Below are 19,536 nucleotides of genomic sequence, written 5' to 3' on the forward strand. Positions count from 1 at the left end.
TCACTGGAAGTGACCAAGAAGACTGGGGACCTGGCATCACTGGAAGGGACCAAGAAGACTGGGGACCTGGCATCACTGGAAGGGACCAAGAAGACTGGGGACCGGGCATCACTGGAAGGGACCAAGAAGACTGGGGACCTGTATTCACTGGAAGGGACCAAGCAGACTGGGGACCTGGCTTCACTAGAAGGGACCAAGAAGACTGGGGACCTGGCTTCACTAGAAGGGACCAAGAAGACTGGGGACCTGGCTTCACTAGAAGGGACCAAGGAGAATGGGGACGTAGAACTGCTGGCGGGGACAAAGAAGATTGGGAATGCAGCATTGCTGGAGGAGACCAGGGAGATTGGGGATGTAGCACTGATAGGTAAGGGTGCTATTAGGTGCAAATATGCTGTGCATATAGAACGCTCCCAGTTTCAGCCATTCCAGATGCTCAACCCAGTAGATGACCAGCAGCAGCAAATGGAGAGACCAAGGAGATTGGGATGTAGCATTGCCAGAGGGAACCAAGGAGACTGGGGACTCAGCATCACTGGAGGGGACTAGGGAGACTGGGGGTGCATCAATGCTGGAGGGGAGCAAGGAGATCGGTGTTGTAGAATTGCTGGAGAAGGAACCATGAAGATTGGGAATGTAGCATCAGTGGAGGGGACCAAGGAGATTGACAACATAGGATTGCTGGAGAGGACCTAGGAGATAGGGGGCACAGCACAATTAGAGGGGGAATTTGGCCAGTAAGTGTGCCATAATGTGCAAATATCCTGAGCCTACTTACACACATTATGGCACGTGCACTCACTATATGGTCTCTAATCTGGTCTGGCGCTACGACTAAGGCTTCTGCCGAAACGCGTCAGCGCTGTTATTTTATTGACACTCTGATGTAACCAATAAAAATATACCCGAAAGAATTAGTGTTGCTGGCTCTTTCAATTTTTCATTGTTTTAAAGTAACCCTGTGATCCTGGATGATGGACCATCACATGATCTGTCAGCAGAATACACAACTTGTATTATAAAGCATCATGTGAGATATAAATCTGTTCTCAGTTCTGCAATCTGACAACTGGAGTGGACTCTGCACACCACAACTGATGAATGTGCTGGTGGGGGAGGGGGGGGATGTACAGACAGCTGTGAAAGGATTTGGGTGCGTAATTACATAAGGAAGTGAAACGAGGAAAGGCAGGTAGTGAGAATATTCATAGGAGAATTGGGGAAGTCACCATCACCCGCAAGAAAGAGACCGCGCCCTTCCATGATTATTGTTCCCACAACGATCACAGATGGCGGAGGAATTATTCCGTCAGCAAGTTTAAATATATAATAAATGATTTTCCTGAACACTCGTCATCCCGTCAACATCATTATCAGGACGCCTGAGATACCGGTCCCTTTTTAGGGTATTGTAGCATTTTTTTTTCTAAAAGGTTTTCTGCTAAACTAAAAAATAAAAAAATAGCCGTCCGTGAATAATTTATACAACTATAAAATTGTTAAGTTTCTTTTTTTCTATTTTTCGGGTATATTAACCACTTCTGGACTAGACGATTTTACCCCTTAATAACCAGGCTATATTTTGCGATTCTGCACTGCGTTAATTTAACGGACAATTGCGCGGTTGTGCGATGCTGTACCCAAATAAAATTGATGTCCTTTTTTCCCCCACAAATAGAGCTCTCTGTTGGTGGTATTTGATCACCTGTGCGTTTTTTTTTTTTCTTTCGCTATGAACAATAAAATAGCGACAATTCTGAAAAAAAAAAAAAAAAAAAAAAAAACCAAACAACTTTTTCACTTTCTGCTATATAAAACATTCCCAAAAAAAGAATTTTTTTTTTTAAAAAATCAAATCAAAATTGACATTTTAGGCCAATTTGTTTTCTGCTACATATTTTTGGTAACAAAAAAAAAAAAAAAAAAAATCGCAACAAGCGTATTTTGATTGGTTTGCACAAAAGTTATTGCGTCTACAAACTACGGGAAAGATTTGTGTCATTTTTATGGCTGTTTTTTTTTTTTTTTTTTTTAACTAGTAATGGCGGCGATCTGCGATTTTTTTTTTTTTTTTTTTGCGTGATTACGACATTGTGGCAGTGGACAGATCGGACCCCTAACTGACATTTTTGGGGGTACCAGTGACATTACTACAGTAATCAGTGCTAAAAAATATGCACTGTTACTGTAATAATGACACTGGCAGGGAAGGGGTTAACACTGTGGGTGATCAAGGGGTTAGTTGTGTACCTAGGGGAGTGTTTCTAACTGTGGGGGGCGTGGCTTGTGAAATTATCATAGAGACCTGTGATCCTATATAGAAGGATCACAGGCGCTCTGTGATCATTCCAGGGAGAAGAACGGTCAGATGTGTTTACAACAGCTGACCGTTCTTCTCTCTCAGTGGGGAGTGATCGTGGGTGTCAGGCGGCAATCGGAGCCGCCTGACCCGTGCATCGGCTTCCCCGCTGACGAGCTGCAGGCTCACGACCGATGTAGCCCTATGTCGGTTTACCTGGGAGAGCCACACTGCTGCAGTAAATAGGCGGCGTGTGGTCGGCAAGCGGTTAAAAACATTTCACATCCTTAGGATGTATTTATATGCAAAAATTGAGACATGATCCTAGATAAAGTGGTGCCACATCCCATAATGAATGCGAACAAAAATGAGGGGGGAAGACAAGCCCCCAGAAATAGTAGGACTTTATAGGCATCCACTGGTTAATCTTATAAAATAACGTACAATTCTTCATAGAATAAATGCATACAAAATTATTGGTATAAAAATACATAAAAACCATCGCAAAGATGAGTATGCACAATAGTGCACCAGCATGCTCCTGAACCAGAAGAACCCGCATGCGGTCCGACAAATAGCAGGGTCTGTGTCGAAGGACCATAAAGATGGCTGACCTCCTATGCCCAGATCAAAAGGGTTCTAATGTTCAATTTAGAACCCTTTTGATGGTTTTTTATGTATTTTTATACCAATAAATTTTGTATATATTTAAACTATTAAGGATTGTATGTTCCTACTATCTTTGGGTGCTAGTCTTTCCCCCCTCATTGTTGTTCATATCCATAGGATGTATAAAAACATCCTGGACTTGAAGTGGTTAAAACAAGATTGCGGCTACAGCTGCAACCGCGAGCTTGGTATAATTTTTTTATACAGCTGGCAAATCAGTGGTTTTACCACTTCCATTCCGGGCCCATTCTGGCACTCCTCTCCTACATATAAAAATCATCATTTATTTTTTTCTAGAAAATTACTCAGAACCCCTAAACATTATATATGGTTTTATTTTCTATTTTAGCAGAGATCCTAGGGAATAAAATGGCGGTCGTTGCAACTTTTTATGTCACATGATATTTGCGCAGCAATTTTTTAAACAAAAAAAAAAAAACAAACAGTTTCATGAATAGCAAAAAAAAAAAAAAAACACACACACACTATAGTTAGCCCATTTTTTTTGTATAATGTGAAAGATGACGTTACACCTAGTAAATAGATACCCGACATGTCACGCTTTAAAACTGCGCACACTAGTGGAATGGCGACAAACTATGGTACTTAAAAAAAGTCTCCATAGGCGTCGCATTCAATTTTTTTTACAGGTTACCAGTTTACAGTTACAGAGGAGGTCTAGGGCTCGAATTATTGCTCTCACTCTAATGGGATTACATGTGTGGCTTGAACGCCGTTTACATATGTGGGCATACGTATGCGTTCACTTCTGCATGTGAGCACATGGAGACGGGGGTGCTTTGGTTTTTTTATTATTTTATTTTATTTTTTTTACACTATCCCTATAATTTTTATTATTATTTATTTTATTATTTTTTTACTTTTTCCCTTTACATTTTATTTATTTTTTTTTTAATCACTTTTATTCCTTTTACAATGAATGTAAACATAAGAATAGGGCATGACAGGTCCTCTTTATGGAGAGATGCGAGGTCTATAAGACCCCACATCTCTTCTCTAGGTTGAAAAGCCTGATAAAAAAAAAAAAAAAAAAACACGATCTTGGCCTTTGCAGCCGAGTAGACAGCAGTGTTTACAACTACCGGGCTGGACGTGACATCATAACGTCCTGCCAGGGCCTCCAAAAGGTCATAGAGACTGCGGGGGACCATCAGGTCCTCCTATATTCTCTATGGTAAACTCCCACCACCGGAGGATTCCTTCTCCGGCCGCGTAATATCATCTGTAATGTAAATGGTTGGATTTGCTCTTACAGAGATAACCGGGACATATCCCACATACCGTTGATGTTGTTTGGAAGGTGTTCCATCATGGAGCCGGACTCACAGGCCTCGATGTACAGAACCATCTGTAAGAGAAATATTTCCATGTCACTCCAACAGGTTCTACTACAGAAGACTCAGCACATCGATACATTGGGGGAGATTTACTAAACCTGGAGAGTGCAAAATTTTGGTGCAGCTCTGCAAAGTAACCAATCAGCTTCCAGGATTTTTGTCAAATCTTAACTGAACAAGCTGAAGGTAGAAGCTGATTGGGTACCATGCACAGCTGCACCAGATTTTGCTCTCCTCGATTTCAGTGAATCTCCCCCAATGCAGATCATAAAAACTGGTCACTTCCTATGACCCCCCCCCCATCGGGCACTTACTTTTTTGAACTTCTTGTTGTCATACATGTATTGAATGGTCTTGTTCAGTTCCTCAACATGGAGCTGCAATGGAAAACACAAATCAAAGAATTACTTCAACCAAAGACACATTGTATGAATTATGTCAAAGAACTCTTCATAAATCACAGCTGTGTGTAGTTACAGCCGTATTAAACCCAAAAGCAAACATTTAATTTATTTATTGTGGGTGAGTCCTCATCAAGATACAGCCCTACTAATCAAGTAGAGCCAAAAGAAGAAATATTGGGATTTTTTTGGTGCTTCATACACGATCGCATACATTTTATCAAAAAGTAAGTATTTATTAGAAAAAAAAAGTTAAGTTAAATCCATATAAAACCATGTACAGTCTTTTAACATTATATGGGATTTGTCTTTTAATATTTTTTTCTTATAAATAGTGCATTTTTAAATAGTATAGATTTCATTAAAAAATGTCAATTGCAATTAATTGTTCATTAAAAAAAGCAAAAAACAAACATACAGTCTTGACATGGTTTTATATGGATTTGTCTTTTAACATTTTTTCTAATAAATGTGTTTTTATTAGAATAGATTTAATAAAAAATGTCAATAATGGTTTATTAAAAATGTCAAAAATGTTTTATCTATTAGAAAAAAATGTTTAAAGAAATCTAATATAAAACCATGTACAGTCTTTTAACATATGGATTTGTCTTTAACATTTTTTCTAACAATATATTTTGACGTTTTTAATAAAATCTATGGGAATAAAAATACATTTATTAGAAAAAAATGTTAAAAGACAAATCCATATAGAGTTAAAAGACTGTACATGTTTTATATGGCTTTGTCTTAATATTTTTTTTCTAATAAATAAATTTTTAATAGCAAGGAATTATTAATGAAATCTATATTTATTAGAAAAAAAATGTACAGTCTTGACATGGTTTTATATGGATTTGTCTTTTAACATTTTTTCTTTAACCACTTAAGCCCCGGAGGATTTGGCTGCTAAACGACCAGGGGGTATTTTGCGATTCGGCACTGCGTGACTTTAACGGACAATTGCGCGGTCGTGCGACGCTGTACCTAAACGAATTTGGCGTCCTTTTTTTCCCACAAACAGAGCTTTCTTTTGGTGGTATTTGATCACCTGTGCGATTTTTTTGATCATGCGCTATAAACAAAAAAAGAGTAAATTTTGCAAAAATAGCAATATTTTTCAAATTTTTTTATATGAAATTCCCCCCCAAAAAAATGTAAAAATCAAAATTTTTTAACATTTTCGGCCAATTTGTTTTATGCTACATATGTTTGGTTAAAAAAAAAAAAAAAAAAAAAAAAAAAAAAAAAAATCGCAAAAAGCGTATTTTGATTGGTTTGCGCAAAAGTTATCGCGTTTACTAACAAAGGGAAAGATTTTTGTCATTTTTGTTGTTTTTTTTTTTTTAACGAGTAATGGCGGCGATCTGCGATTTTTTTTTTTTTGCGGTACTGCGACATTGCGGCGGACAGATCGGACCCTTGACTGACATTTTTGACACTTTTGGGGTTACCAGTGACATTTCTATAGTAATCAGTGCTACATATATGCACTGTTACTGTAAAAATACACTGGTAGTGAAGGGGTTACCTTTATTTGGAAGGGAGGGGCTATGTGTGTCCCTAGGGGCGTGCTTTCTACTGTGATTGGCTGTGGCTTCAGCTTTATGAACGGTGATCAACGGTTCTACATAGTGGAACCGTATGATCATCTCTCATACACAGGCCGCCTGACTTTCTCCCTCTCCCCCGCCGATCGCAGAGTGAGCGGCGGACATCGGGTCCGCCAGTCACACGCGCGGGGGGGGGGGTCCATGACCACGCGGGAGCGCGCCTCCGGGGGCGCACGCTCGCTCCCTAGACCCTCACAAGCAAGCGACGTAGACCTACGTCAGTTTGCCTGTGAGGGGCTGACCGCCGACGTAGATAGTCGTGCGGCGGTCGGCAAGTGGTTAAATAAATAAAAACAATGGGCACCATTTCTCCCGCTGACCCCAACAATGGGGGCACCATTTCTGGATGTACCCTATAACACGGCAAATCTTCACTTTTTGAGCCAAGGTCCTCTTTATTGGTTGGACTTCTATAGCAGTGGTTATCAAACTGTGGCCCGGGGGCCATATGTGGCCCTTTGCTTGCCTTTATCTGGCACTTGAGACACTATTCCACCTTCTGATATGAGGCACTATTCTGCCAATTTACACCAACAATGGGGCACCATTTCTCCCACAGACACCAACAATGGGGCACCATTCTTCCCACAGACACCAACAATGGGGGGCACAGTTTCTCCCACAGACACCAACAATGGGGGGCACAGTTTCTCCCACAGACACCAACAATGGGGGGCACAGTTTCTCCCACAGACACCAACAATGGGGGGCACAGTTTCTCCCACAGACACCAACAATGGGGGGCACAGTTTCTCCCACAGACACCAACAATGGGGGGCACAGTTTCTCCCACAGACACCAACAATGGGGGGCACAGTTTCTCCCACAGACACCAACAATGGGGGGCACAGTTTCTCCCACAGACACCAACAATGGGGGGCACCGTTTCTCCCACAGACACCAACAATGGGGGGCACCGTTTCTCCTACAGACACCAACAATGGAGGGCACCGTTTCTCCCACAGACACCAACAATGGGGCACCGTTTCTCCCACAGACACCAACAATGGGGCACCATTCTTCCCACAGACACCAACAATGGGGCATCATTTCTCCCACAGACACCAACAATGGGGCACCATTTCTCCCACAGACACCAACAATGGGGCACCATTTCTCCCACAGGCACCAACAATGGGGCACCATTTCTCCCACTGACACCAACAATGGGGCACCATTTTTCCCCCTTACATCAAATGTGACGATGTGTACTCCCACTAATGCCAGGAAAATGTCCACACTGAAGGACAATTAATTGGCCCTTTGTTTAAAAAGTTTGGAGACCCCTGTTTTATAGGAAGTAATAATAGAGGACATAAAAGGGTTATGAGAGGCAGCAGCTGAGTCTCATCTCTGAAGAGTGACTTCCTCTCTGATTTCCTCCCACGTGCGGTTGTGGTGGGATGGAGAGTTAGGGTGGTGCTTACGTCGTCACTGGGAAAGGCCAGCAAACCCGGAGCTCCATGATCAGTGAAGTAGACAAAGACATGGTCGTTGGGTCCACTGCAAGAGAACAGAGAAAAAAAAGTGACTTACCCAAAATAATGTGATATCATATGTTAGAACTGAAAGCTGTGAAAGCTGAAAGAGTTGTCCTATTATAGTTACAGGTTTTAAACTTTTTTCCACAGTTGTTTCCTGGCCTAGTCAAAAACAATGTCCTACACCCCAGGAGTCTTCAGGGATATTTTTTTTTTTTTGCCTTTTTGCACACCCTCCTGCCTACATGCCTGAGCTAAGGGCAGACAGATTCCAGGAAGTAAATCACAGACTGGTCTGGAGTGGTAAGTGGGGTAAGGTTCTGTCCTAGAACCTATTTGGTTTCATTTATTTATAAATGATATAGTGGAAGGGATAAATAGCTCAATCTCAGTTTTTGCAGATGACACAAAAATATGCAGGGAATAACTTCACACCAGGATATAGAAATCCCTGAATAAGATAATGGAGTGGAAAACTACATGGCAAACGAGGTTTAATGTGGACAAATGTAGGGTCATGCACTTGGGGGCTAAAAACAAACACAAGCTACTCACTACGGGGAGAACCTCTGAGGGAGTCAAGGATGGAGAAGGGTCTGGGGGGTCCTAGTAGAAGACAGAATTAGTAATAGCATGCAATGTCAAGTGGCAGCTGCCAAAGCTGGCAGAATATTGGTATGCATAAAAAGGGGAATATACTCCAGAGATTAAAACTATAATACTACCACTTTACAAAACTCTGGTCCAGCCACATCTGGAGTATTCTGTCCAGATATGGTCACCGGTCCTCAGAAGGAATGTACTGGAGCTTGAGAGAGTCCAAAGAAGGGCAACAAAACTAATTAGGGTATTGGAGGACCTTAATTATGAGGAGCGACTACAAGCACTAAATTTATTCTCTCTGGAGAAGAGACGCTTGAGAGGGGACATGATAGCGATTTAAAAATACCTCAATGGTGATCCCAGCATAGGAAACAAACGATTCAGTCTCAGAGTGTAAGAGGACACGTGGCCACACAATGAGATTGGAGGAGAAGCGGTTAAACCTTAAACTGCACAGTTTCAATATCAGGGAGTTAAGAATGTGGAACTCTCTTCCACAATTGGTGGCATCAGCGGGGAGTATGGATATTTTTAAAAGACTCTAGGATGTGCATCTCGCAGATCACAACATACACGGGGATATGGGAAATGATTATCGTCACTGACACACACACCTACACAGGTTGAACTGGATGGACTGTTGTCTTTATTCAACCTCAATTACTATGTATGTTACGATGAGTCATCTGCCCTTACTCAAGATGGCCACGGCCAGAAATGCAAGGGGGGTGTTTTTCCGAAGTGATTTCACAACAAAATGGTGCAAGAGGGCCAAGCCCGGAACGGAACTGTCAGTGCTGTTTGGGCTGGAGTGGACTGAAGGGACCACCTGGCGTGATGAGAGACTGTCACTGTGACTCAGGAGGGGGCGTGTCATGTTGGGGAGGTGTCATCATCCTCTCTACTGCTGCACACTGTTGTCAGTGTCACCGTGAGAGTCAATTTCATGTGTGTGTGTGCCTGTTCATTCTAATTTCTTCAGAGTCCTGTCCCTGAGCTACCTACTTACTATATCAAAAAATAAAAGAAATATTTTTTCTGCCTTAATATCTACCTTAAATCACATCGCTAATTGCATATTGTACTTGTTTGTAGCCTAACTACTGAAATTTGCACTTAATACTGTAATTTTGGAAATGCCAGTAAAAACTTGGCTGTGTCAGTAAATTTCAATCTGGTAGGTTGGCAACCCTGGCTAGGTGACCGGGTCATTTCTACACACATGAAGCTGGTAAACCCTCTTCAGATCAAAGCAGCAACTTATGTGCCACCCCAATCCAAAGGACTGAAGAATAATAATTGACAAACCTCTTAATCACCTTCCCGGATCCTTTTCCCTTCACCGCCTCTGCGTCACCTCGGAGAACCGCCAGGAAGTTGGCAGGAGTGACCAACTAGAAAGATAAAACAGCCACATCATCAGCAACAAGGGATAAAAGGTCCTTCAATAAGCTATTTATATTCTCATGGTGACCCAACAGGTTTTCTAAACTATGCTGGAATGTTGGCAGGAAAAGTAGCGCTAGGAAGGGTGGTTGAGCAAAACACTTCCAGCATTGGGCAAGCCTTCATAATTACTACCCAGCATTGGTTACAAAAAACAAAAGAGGGCAATGCTGGATTCCTAATGGTGTCTACAGCTTGTCTACGGGGTCTGATGTGTTGGCTCTCCACTGGAAATAGAACTAGAGTGCCAATGACCTACCTTTAAAGTATACCTGTAGTCCAACTGCAAATCTGGAGAGTCCGGGTAGAAGGTGTCACCACTGTCTTGGTGGTTATGTCCTTCAGACTCTGGAGTAGAAAACCATTACTGCCACCCTTAGAACTAGACAGCCGGACCTTGTAAACCCATTTGCCCTCAATGTCTCTCTCATGCAGAGGAACCATGAGCAGAGTTGGCCTTGCTGTTTCTTAAAGGCCTTTTTGGCCTTACTGACTCAGAGTCAGACTCTCATTGGTTAGCAGAAGGCGGCCATTCCCGAAAGGATTTGCAATCTTTTTGAACCAGCATATATGTTCAGAATTAAATGACAGTTGCAACTCCCAGACTAAACAACCCTGCCATCTCAGGACCATCATTCCCCTTTTCTCCAACTCTACCTCCTTCTACATCCTGACTCCCTCACTTGTTATAATCTTCCTTACTAGATTTATTCCCCCCCTCCCCCATCATCATCTGTCTATTCACCTGTATTTACCCCCTACACTGGTGTTCTCCAAACGGCCAGATGTGGGCCTTTGCTTGCTTTTATCTGGCCTTTAAGGCACTATTCCTCCCATTGATCAAACCAAATATGGAGGACTAGTCATACCACTGACAACATAGCTGGGGCAATATTCCTCCCACTGACACCAACGATGGGGCACTATTCCTTCCACTGACACCAATGATGGGGCACTGTTCCTCCCACTGACACCAATGCACCAATTATGGGGGACTATTCCTCCCACTGACACCAACGATGGGGCACTATTCATCCCAATGACACCAATGATGGGGCACTATTCCTCCCACTGACACCAATGATGGGGCACTGTTCCTCCCACTGACACCAATGCACCAATAATGGGGGACTATTCCTCCCACTGACACCAACGATGGGGCACTATTCCTCCCACTGACACCAACGATGGGGGCACTATTCCTTCCACTGACACCAACGATGGGGGCACTATTCCTTCCACTGACACCAATGATGGGGCACTATTCCTCCCACTGACACCAATGATGGGGCACTATTCATTCAAGTGCCACCAATGATGGGGCACTATTCCTCCCACTGACACCAATGATGGGGCACCATTCCTCCCACTGACACCAATGATGGGACACCATTCCTCCCACTGACACCAATGATGGGGCACCATTCCTCCCACTGACACCAATGATGGGGCATTATTCCTCCCATTGATATCAATGATGGGGCATTATTCCTCCCATTGATATCAATGATGGGACACTATTCCTACAGCACTGCAGATTGAAAAGGAAAGGTCATTTTTAATAACTTTCAATTATAATATGACTTGTGTCGCAATTGTATACGCTATATTATTTTCTTTTTTTATTTGCTATTTTTTTTTCCCACACAAAAGTGGAGTTACCCTTTAAAAAAAAAAAATATTAGAGTATAATAATGCTAGGGGAGCTGAATTGGCTTTTTTGCCACTCCTTCTTTGTCTTTTGCTGTGTGGGTTCCTTTTTATAGCGTTCAGTCTTGTCCCTGAGGACCTGCGGCTGGGAGTACAGGGCGCAGGCAATGCATCCTCAAGTGCAGCATCAGAACTGTGAGTCTCACCTCCTTTGTGTAGTCCTTCAGTACTCCGGCGTACACGTCTGTCCCATTGGGCCGGTTTATGATGATTCCTTTGGTTGGATTCCTGGATACAAAAATACATTGTATAATATTAGCATTCCGCCTACACATCGCACTGCTCAGAATTTAGGCCTTCAATGTGTAATTGTACTTTTTGTTTTTATTTATTGAGATGAAGACAGGAGGAGGTGTATTCCTAACCTAGGGTGACAACACTGCCCCTCTACAAAGAACAGTGAGTGAGCGTTGTCACCCTAAGGCTCCATTCACACCTGAGCGTTTTGGGAATCGCTGCGATTTCTGCTCGTGATCTCAAAACACACTACGATCGCAAAACGTAAGTTCAGGTGCCAGTATTTTCAGTGGCGCCTAAAACACTGTGCAGTTTTGTCACATTTGTCGCACGATTTATGGAGCAGCGAATCACATCGCATAAAGCTTGTCCCAGCTCTAGACATTTAATGGAAAGTCCTGGAAGTCGCACATCTCTGCAAAACCCTGTAAAGAAGTTGTATGAAAGCCTCAGCCCGGGCTCCAACCAGGGCATGCCACCAACGCATTTCAATCTGCCCACAGAGTCATGACTAAGCTCTGTGGGTAGAGTGAAACCCACTCTTGGAGCATGGCCTAGTTGGGCCTGGGCTGAGGCTCTTTTACACACACCTTTTGACAGGGTTTGCAGAGATGTGCGACTTTTTTGGGTGATAAGCTTCATGTGATGCAATTTGCTGCGATAAATCACACAACCATCACGGCAAACTGCACAGTCTTTTAAATCCCATTGAAAATATTGGAACCTGAACCTGCATTTTGCAATTGTACTGAGCTTTGAAATCGTAGGCAGAATCGCAGAGATTCTGCAGCGATCCCAAAATGCTTAGGTGTGAATGGAGCCTAAGGGCCAGTTCACACCAGATGCAGTCCAGTGCTTTTTTTTTTTTGGTGACAAGCTTCATGCAAAGCAATTTGCTGCGATAAGTTGCATGGCAAACTGCACACAGTCTTTTAGATGCCAATGAAAATAATGGAACCTGAACCTGCATCCAGAGAGGATAGACTTCCTGCATCCAGAGAGAGGATAGACTTCCTGCATCCAGAGAGAGGACAGACTTCCTGCATCCAGAGAGAGGACAGACTTCCTGCATCCAGAGAGAGGACAGACTTCCTGCATCCAGAGAGAGGACAGACTTCCTGCATCCAGAGAGGACAGACTGCCTGCATCCAGAAAGGACAGACTTCCTGCATCCAGAAAGGACAGACTTCCTGCATCCTCAGACTTCCTGCATCCAGAAAGGACAGACTTCCTGCATCCAGAGAGAGGACAGACTTCCTGCATCCAGAGAGAGGACAGACTTCCTGCATCCAGAGAGAGGACAGACTTCCTGCATCCAGAGAAGACAGACTGCCTGCATCCAGAGAGGACAGACTGCCTGCATCCAGAAAGGACAGACTTCCTGCATCCAGAAAGGACAGACTTCCTGCATCCTCAGACTTCCTGCATCCAGAAAGGACAGACTTCCTGCATCCTCAGACTTCCTGCATCCAGAAAGGACAGACTTCCTGCATCCAGAGAGAGGACAGACTTCCTGCATCCAGAGAGAGGACAGACTTCCTGCATCCAGAGAGAGGACAGACTTCCTGCATCCAGAGAAGACAGACTGCCTGCATCCAGAGAAGACAGACTTCCTGCATCCAGAGAGGACAGACTTCCTGCATCCAGAGAGGACAGACTGCCTGCATCCAGAGAGGACAGACTTCCTGTATCCAGAGAGGACAGACTGCCTGCATCCAGAGAGAGGACAGACTGCCTGTATCCAGAGAAGACAGACTTCCTGCATCCAGAGAGGACAGACTTCCTGTATCCAGAGAGGACAGACTGCCTGTATCCAGAGAGGACAGACTGCCTGTATCCAGAGAGGACAGACTTCCTGCATCCAGAGAGGACAGACTTCCTGCATCCAGAGAGGACAGACTTCCTGTATCCAGAGAGGATGGATTTCCTATTTGGCAGCAAACAGATCTTCTGCTCTATAAAGTGATACAATGTAACACAATCCATCTCAGATGTCACCGGTCATATTACAGAGGCAATACAAGGGCAACTCATGGATGAAGTTACAAGTCTGGGCCCCTCCCCTCAACATTCACTTCTCTGAACTTAGTGGAACTTTAGACGCAGAACAAAGTCAGGAAGTTCTCTAGTTTTATTGTATAGAACACTTACTCTTCATTATCGGCAATATCGTCATACATCATCACTACGATCTGCTCATCTGGGATGCCGTTCTTCTTGACAATCTGATAGGCGTGGCACACGTCAGCCTGGAAATAGATCATCAGAAGAAAACGTCATGTACACTTTCAAAAGAGCGCCAAACAAATGATCCAATGATTTATCAGTTCAGTAAGGAATGGACAATAAACAGCCAATGCGTTTCGGGGCCCAAAGTTCTCCCCTTTCCTAAGGGAATAACCATGTGCCTACCGAGGCAATTTTTTACATTTTTTGCAATCATGTTAAAAAAAAAAAAAAAAAAAAAAAAAAAAACAAACACAGCATTCTTCGCTAGAAATTGCTTTTTAAAAACTATCCCCAAACATTATAAAGTTTAAGAAAGCAGAAGCCCTGGACAATAAAATGGTGGTAGTTGCAATTTTTTATGTTGCATAATATATACAGTTATTTATCAAACGCATATTTTCAAGAGAAAAAAAAAACACTAAGCGCCGGTTCACATTGCAGCGACGCTACTTCGCACCGCGACCTCCGAGGTTGCGGTGCGAGCAGCGCGCCGCGACCTCGGAGCGGCCGCCACGGACTTCATAACATTGAAGTCTATGGCGGTCGCCTCCTGGTCGCCCCAAAGAAGCTCCGGACCCTTTTTCTAGGTCGGAGCGACTTGTGTCGCTCCTATTAGAACGGGTCCGCAGCTTCCCTATGGGAGGCGACCTACGGCGACCTGTGAGGCGACCAGGTCGCCCTAGTGTGAACCGGCACTAAAAGTGAAATGCAAAACACAATATAATACCCAACGTTTTGGTAAAATATAATAAAATGACCGGGTTGCATAAAGTAAATAGACACTAAGCTGTCAAGTCTTAGGTTTCATTCACAGCCGATTCTGACGCAAATTTCAAATTGCTGCAAAACGCGGGATGCGTTTGTGATTCCATTACTTCTTAATGACACCCAAATATTGTCGCAATTGCAACGTGGGACACTTGTTCAAAATTAGCTTCTTTTGGGCGACAGTGACATGCGTTGCTATTTGCCATGATCTACTGCGCGACAGTCGCTGCAAAATCGCAGCACGATTGGGGTCCCATGTAATGGCATTGCCAATGCATCCTGCGTTTTGCAGCAATTTGTAATCGTGGGCGGAATCGCGGCGATTCTGCCTGCAATCAGGTGTGATTGGAGCATTAAAATTCATCATGCCCATGGAACCGCAAAAAAAGTTCCCAAAATTGTCTGTATATGGGACACTTTAAAAGCCACGGTGACCTATGTATGGCACTGGAATTATTGCTCTCACTCCATTTTTCATATATGCATCACAAATGATCTTTGCATACACATGCTACCCTACATTGTGCTTTTTGTATGGAGTACGTACAGGTCTTCAATAAAAAAATAATAATATTATAAAAAAATATATATATATATATATATATACCAACAAAAAAAAAAAAAAGAAAAAAGAAGGAGTAGCACTCACAGGTCTTGAATAGGCAAACGCACAATGACGGTTTTCATCAACATTTCGACGAGGCACAAGCTCGTCTTCTTCAGGGTAACAAACAAGTGAAGCAACACAAGATACATACCCCGTTTGTTGTTGTTTTTTGTTCTGCCAAAGCTGGACATTTTCCCATGATTGTTTTTAGCTGGAACTTTGCACTTGTTGATGTCATCACATGTGGGTAATAATGATGGGAGGGGTTTTAGGGTATATATCTTGTGTTGCTTCACTTGTTTGTTACCCTGAAGAAGACGAGCTTGTGCCTCGTCGAAACATTGATGAAAACCATCATTGTGCGTTCAAGACCGCCCTTGTTTTTGAGAGATATAGATATAGTTGTTATACATATTATATTTAATATGTCACTTGACTCCTTTTAGAGTGTAAGCTCTAAATGAGTAGCACCCACTGATCTGACCTCCAGTATTGAATTGTATTGTAACTGTACTGTCTGCCCTTACATTTAAAAATCCTGCTGCTTCATGTGTATATACACTATACTACCAAAAGTATTGGGACAGACAAGTGATGGCAATGCTGCCGAGGGTAGATGAGCCTGCAGACTATTGCCCCACCACTAAAAAGCAAGAGTAGGTCACTGGCAGGAGATATATATATATTTTTTTTTTTTTTATAAAAAGCAAAAAAGGCATGCAATGTTCTAGCAATCTATTGTATAGTCTATAATGTTTGAGAGGGTTCACTAAAACTGGAAGCAATAAACAAAGTCAACCCTTAAGTATTTACACTTGGAGCTGCGATAGAACTCCCGTTATCTCCCCCGGCTGTATATTTCACAGGAAACCTTTATATTACAACGTGACCTTATTAACACTACAACAACCAGAGTGTAAAGTTCATCATATAATAATAAACTTTAGCTAAAGGCAGTTGGGGTGAGTATGGAAGTCATTTCTCCATGAAGAGATTAGAAGGAAAAGCGACCCTTGTACTGTGCGCTCATTAGATGGACACCGAGAAGGATGGAATGTTCTGCTGTTAGTCACTAATTACTTCTACCACAGAGCAGAACTTACCTGGGCATCTGATGATGTTCACTACTAGATATAAAATCCTAATTGTGAATTTTGCCAAAATATACCCTTCCAGTGGGCATGACACTTCAAACATACACTATATTACCAAAAGTATTGGGACGCCTACCTTCACATGCACATGAACTTTAAGGCTCGGTTCGCACTTATGCGATGCGGGAAGGCTGCGAATTCGCAGCCTGTTCCCGCATCGCAAACGCACCCCCGGCAGTTCACACTGCCATATGCGATACGCTGGGGGTGCCAATGTAATCTTAACGACACCCCCAGTTTGATCGCATATCGCAGTGCGATCTTGTAGTTCGCACAGGATCGGATCGCACAAGTGTGAACCGCTGTGCGATCCGATCCTGATGCGGCTGCAAAAAAGGGTCCTGTGCGTGTTTGCTGCGGGTGCGGTGCGAATTTAGCCATACAAAGTGTATGGCTAAACTCGCACCACACAGCCGATCGCATGTAATGTCGGAGCAGTGCGCTCCAATATTCCATGCGATCAGCGCAGCCGCATCATGTGAACCGGGACTTATGGCATCCCAGTCTTAGTCCGTAGGGTTCAATATTGAGTTGACCCACCCTTTGCAGCTATAACAGCTTCAACTCTTCTGGGAAGGCTGTCCACAAGGTTTAGGACTGTGTCTATGGGGATGTTTGACACCAATGATTTATTTTTATTTTTTTTAAACTTTATTGCTATCACAAGGGGGTAACAAGCCAATTTCGCATGGGCCATGTAACAGGTCCTCTTTATGGAGACATTTGGTAACTATTAGAACCCCGATGTCTCCTCTATCCTCCAATGCAGCTATCCTAGCACAGATCATGCTTGATTCGCTGCATCCTTGCCGACGCTAGTTGTGGAATGACAGCTGTGACCCCAAAAGTGACAATGTCGCGTCCAGGGCTCATTAGTTGCAGAATGAACCAGGGAACTGATGTTCCTTGAGTTCCTCCAAATCTTACTAGGCAAGCTGCTTCCCGCTATCCTGGGCTCCCGGGAGGAAACAAGAGAGCCCAGGAGCCACCATGGGTGCAAACGGCAGGGAAGCCGGTGGGAGGGGCGCTCTTGAGCACTCCTATAAAAGTGATCAGGTGGTTCTAGAGCCGTCTAGATCACTTTTATGGAAAAGCACTACAATGGCTATTAAAGCAAAAACCAAGCTCACGACTCCAGCAGCTCACAGTCTTAAAAAAAGTCAGATATGGCCACAATTAGGAAATCAGTGAATCCGAAATCAAGAAGCAATGCCGTGTCAGTGGCATAATATTCCTGTCTACATATTTCACATATTTCAGCATTGAGGCTGAATAATAATGAGATATTATATAGGGTGGAGTATGAAGAGGATACCCTAATTGCATGGTATAGAATTTAACCCTTGGATTTGATCTTTGCAGTCCAATGGCAGTCTATAGCTGCCCCTCCCCCAACTTTCTATGGGCCATTCCAATATTGGGCAGCCATACCGGCCAACAGGAAGGGTGGAAGGGGTAAGAGAAGGTCCATGAAAACTTGGCTGAGTGTCCTAAAGCTTGTGCAAAGTCTAGTCCTGGCTCTGCCTTTCTACAAAGGCTGCAACAAAAGTCTCGGCTGCTAAATTCGTTCTTTCTTTGCACTCCCAATTGAAGATGCAGCAAATATTGGAATATTGGATTTTGTAAAAGTATCACCAGAACCTTAAAACACTTGTAGAATGGCGCAATGCAAGACTGGTTCACAATGGGGAAGTTCCTACCCTAATTTCTCATTTTCAATTTTAGTTTTGCCAGCGTGTATTTTTTTTTTCTTTTTTTTTTTTACATGACTTGTGGCATTTTTTTGTGGTTTTCACAAAGCAAAGCCTGCATACAGGAACATGGCGCAGCAATTTAACACGTCACATACAGGGTACATTCTATATGCCCCTTGCACACAAAACTCACTCACTTCTCTTCAAACCTCATACAGAAAAAAAAAAAAGTGCAAAAAACTGCTAACAGAGCTTAAAAATGCACCACAAAATGTTACATAGTCAAGTTAAAAACAACCATCCAGTTCAACCAATAAAATAAAAAAATAAATAAAATAAATAAGAGGTTATAAAAAAAAAAAAAAAAAATAAAAAAAAAAAAAATAAAAAAAAGGTACTTCAAAAATAAAAAAGCACAGAAATATTAATGGGCCATCAATCTGCTCTGCAAGGATTGTGGGAAATTAATAAAAGGTTACATTGGCAGCATTTCAAGAATTATTTTTGTATTTTATGGTAAGCATACAGGTTTTTTTTTTTTTTTTTTTAAACCGCTTCCATACCAGGCGAATTCCGGCATTCCTCTCCTACATGTAATAATTTTTTTTTGCTAGAAAATTACTCGGAACCCTCAAATGTGTGTGTGTGTGTGTGTGTGTGTGTGTGTGTGTGTATATATTTTTTTTTTATTTATTTATTTATTTATTTATTTATTTATTAGGGAGCGACCGATTATCGGGGGCCGATAGGCACTTTCCCCGATATATCGAAATCGGCCCCTGAGGTTACCGATATTGCCGATATTTCGGGAAAGTGCTTGTACCGGAGTGATGAATGCAGCTAGAGGCATCACCCCGGTACCGGCGTCCATAGCCGACGGTCGCCTGTCTTGTAATGACAACCGATGTGGCTAAGAAGCTGCTCGGCTGTCATTACAAGAAGCAGGAGGGGACATCTTCTCCCCTCCCGCCACCTTCCGTGGCTCGCCCGAGTCTCCCGTCCCACTGGGAGACCCGGGCATCCTACCTGCACGGCCGTCGAAGAGAAGACCCGATCAAAGCCGCATTCGTCTCCATGTAAAAATTTGGCACCGAATTCAAAAAAGTGACAGCATTCAAAACAGCCAAACTTGGCGTTTTGAATGCTTTTCAGTGCAGAGGAGGGGTTTGGGGTCTTTTAGACCACCAGATCCCTCCACAAGGAGTACCTGTGTACCTGGCCGATATCAGCCGATATCCGATGACCAAAATATCGTTATTGCCATTAA

General features: G+C 43.0%; 1 protein-coding gene across 1 annotated transcript in view; it reads right to left on the reverse strand.

The window, feature by feature from the left end:
• The window catches only part of LOC309569565 (legumain-like), a 54,218-nt gene that overhangs the window by 16,409 nt on the left and 18,273 nt on the right, over window positions 1-19,536 (reverse strand). Inside the window, exons 3-8 of the mRNA XM_082275445.1 lie at window positions 13,969-14,066; window positions 11,727-11,808; window positions 9,733-9,818; window positions 7,768-7,843; window positions 4,641-4,703; window positions 4,271-4,337 (exon numbers count right to left, since the gene is read on the reverse strand). Coding sequence (XP_082131571.1) covers window positions 4,271-4,337; window positions 4,641-4,703; window positions 7,768-7,843; window positions 9,733-9,818; window positions 11,727-11,808; window positions 13,969-14,066 — 472 coding nt within the window. The remainder of the gene's footprint in view (window positions 1-4,270; window positions 4,338-4,640; window positions 4,704-7,767; window positions 7,844-9,732; window positions 9,819-11,726; window positions 11,809-13,968; window positions 14,067-19,536) is intronic.

The sequence above is a fragment of the Pelophylax lessonae genome, assembly GCF_965119305.1.
Source record: "Pelophylax lessonae genome assembly, chromosome: 13".
NCBI classification, from domain to species: Eukaryota; Metazoa; Chordata; class Amphibia; order Anura; family Ranidae; genus Pelophylax; species Pelophylax lessonae.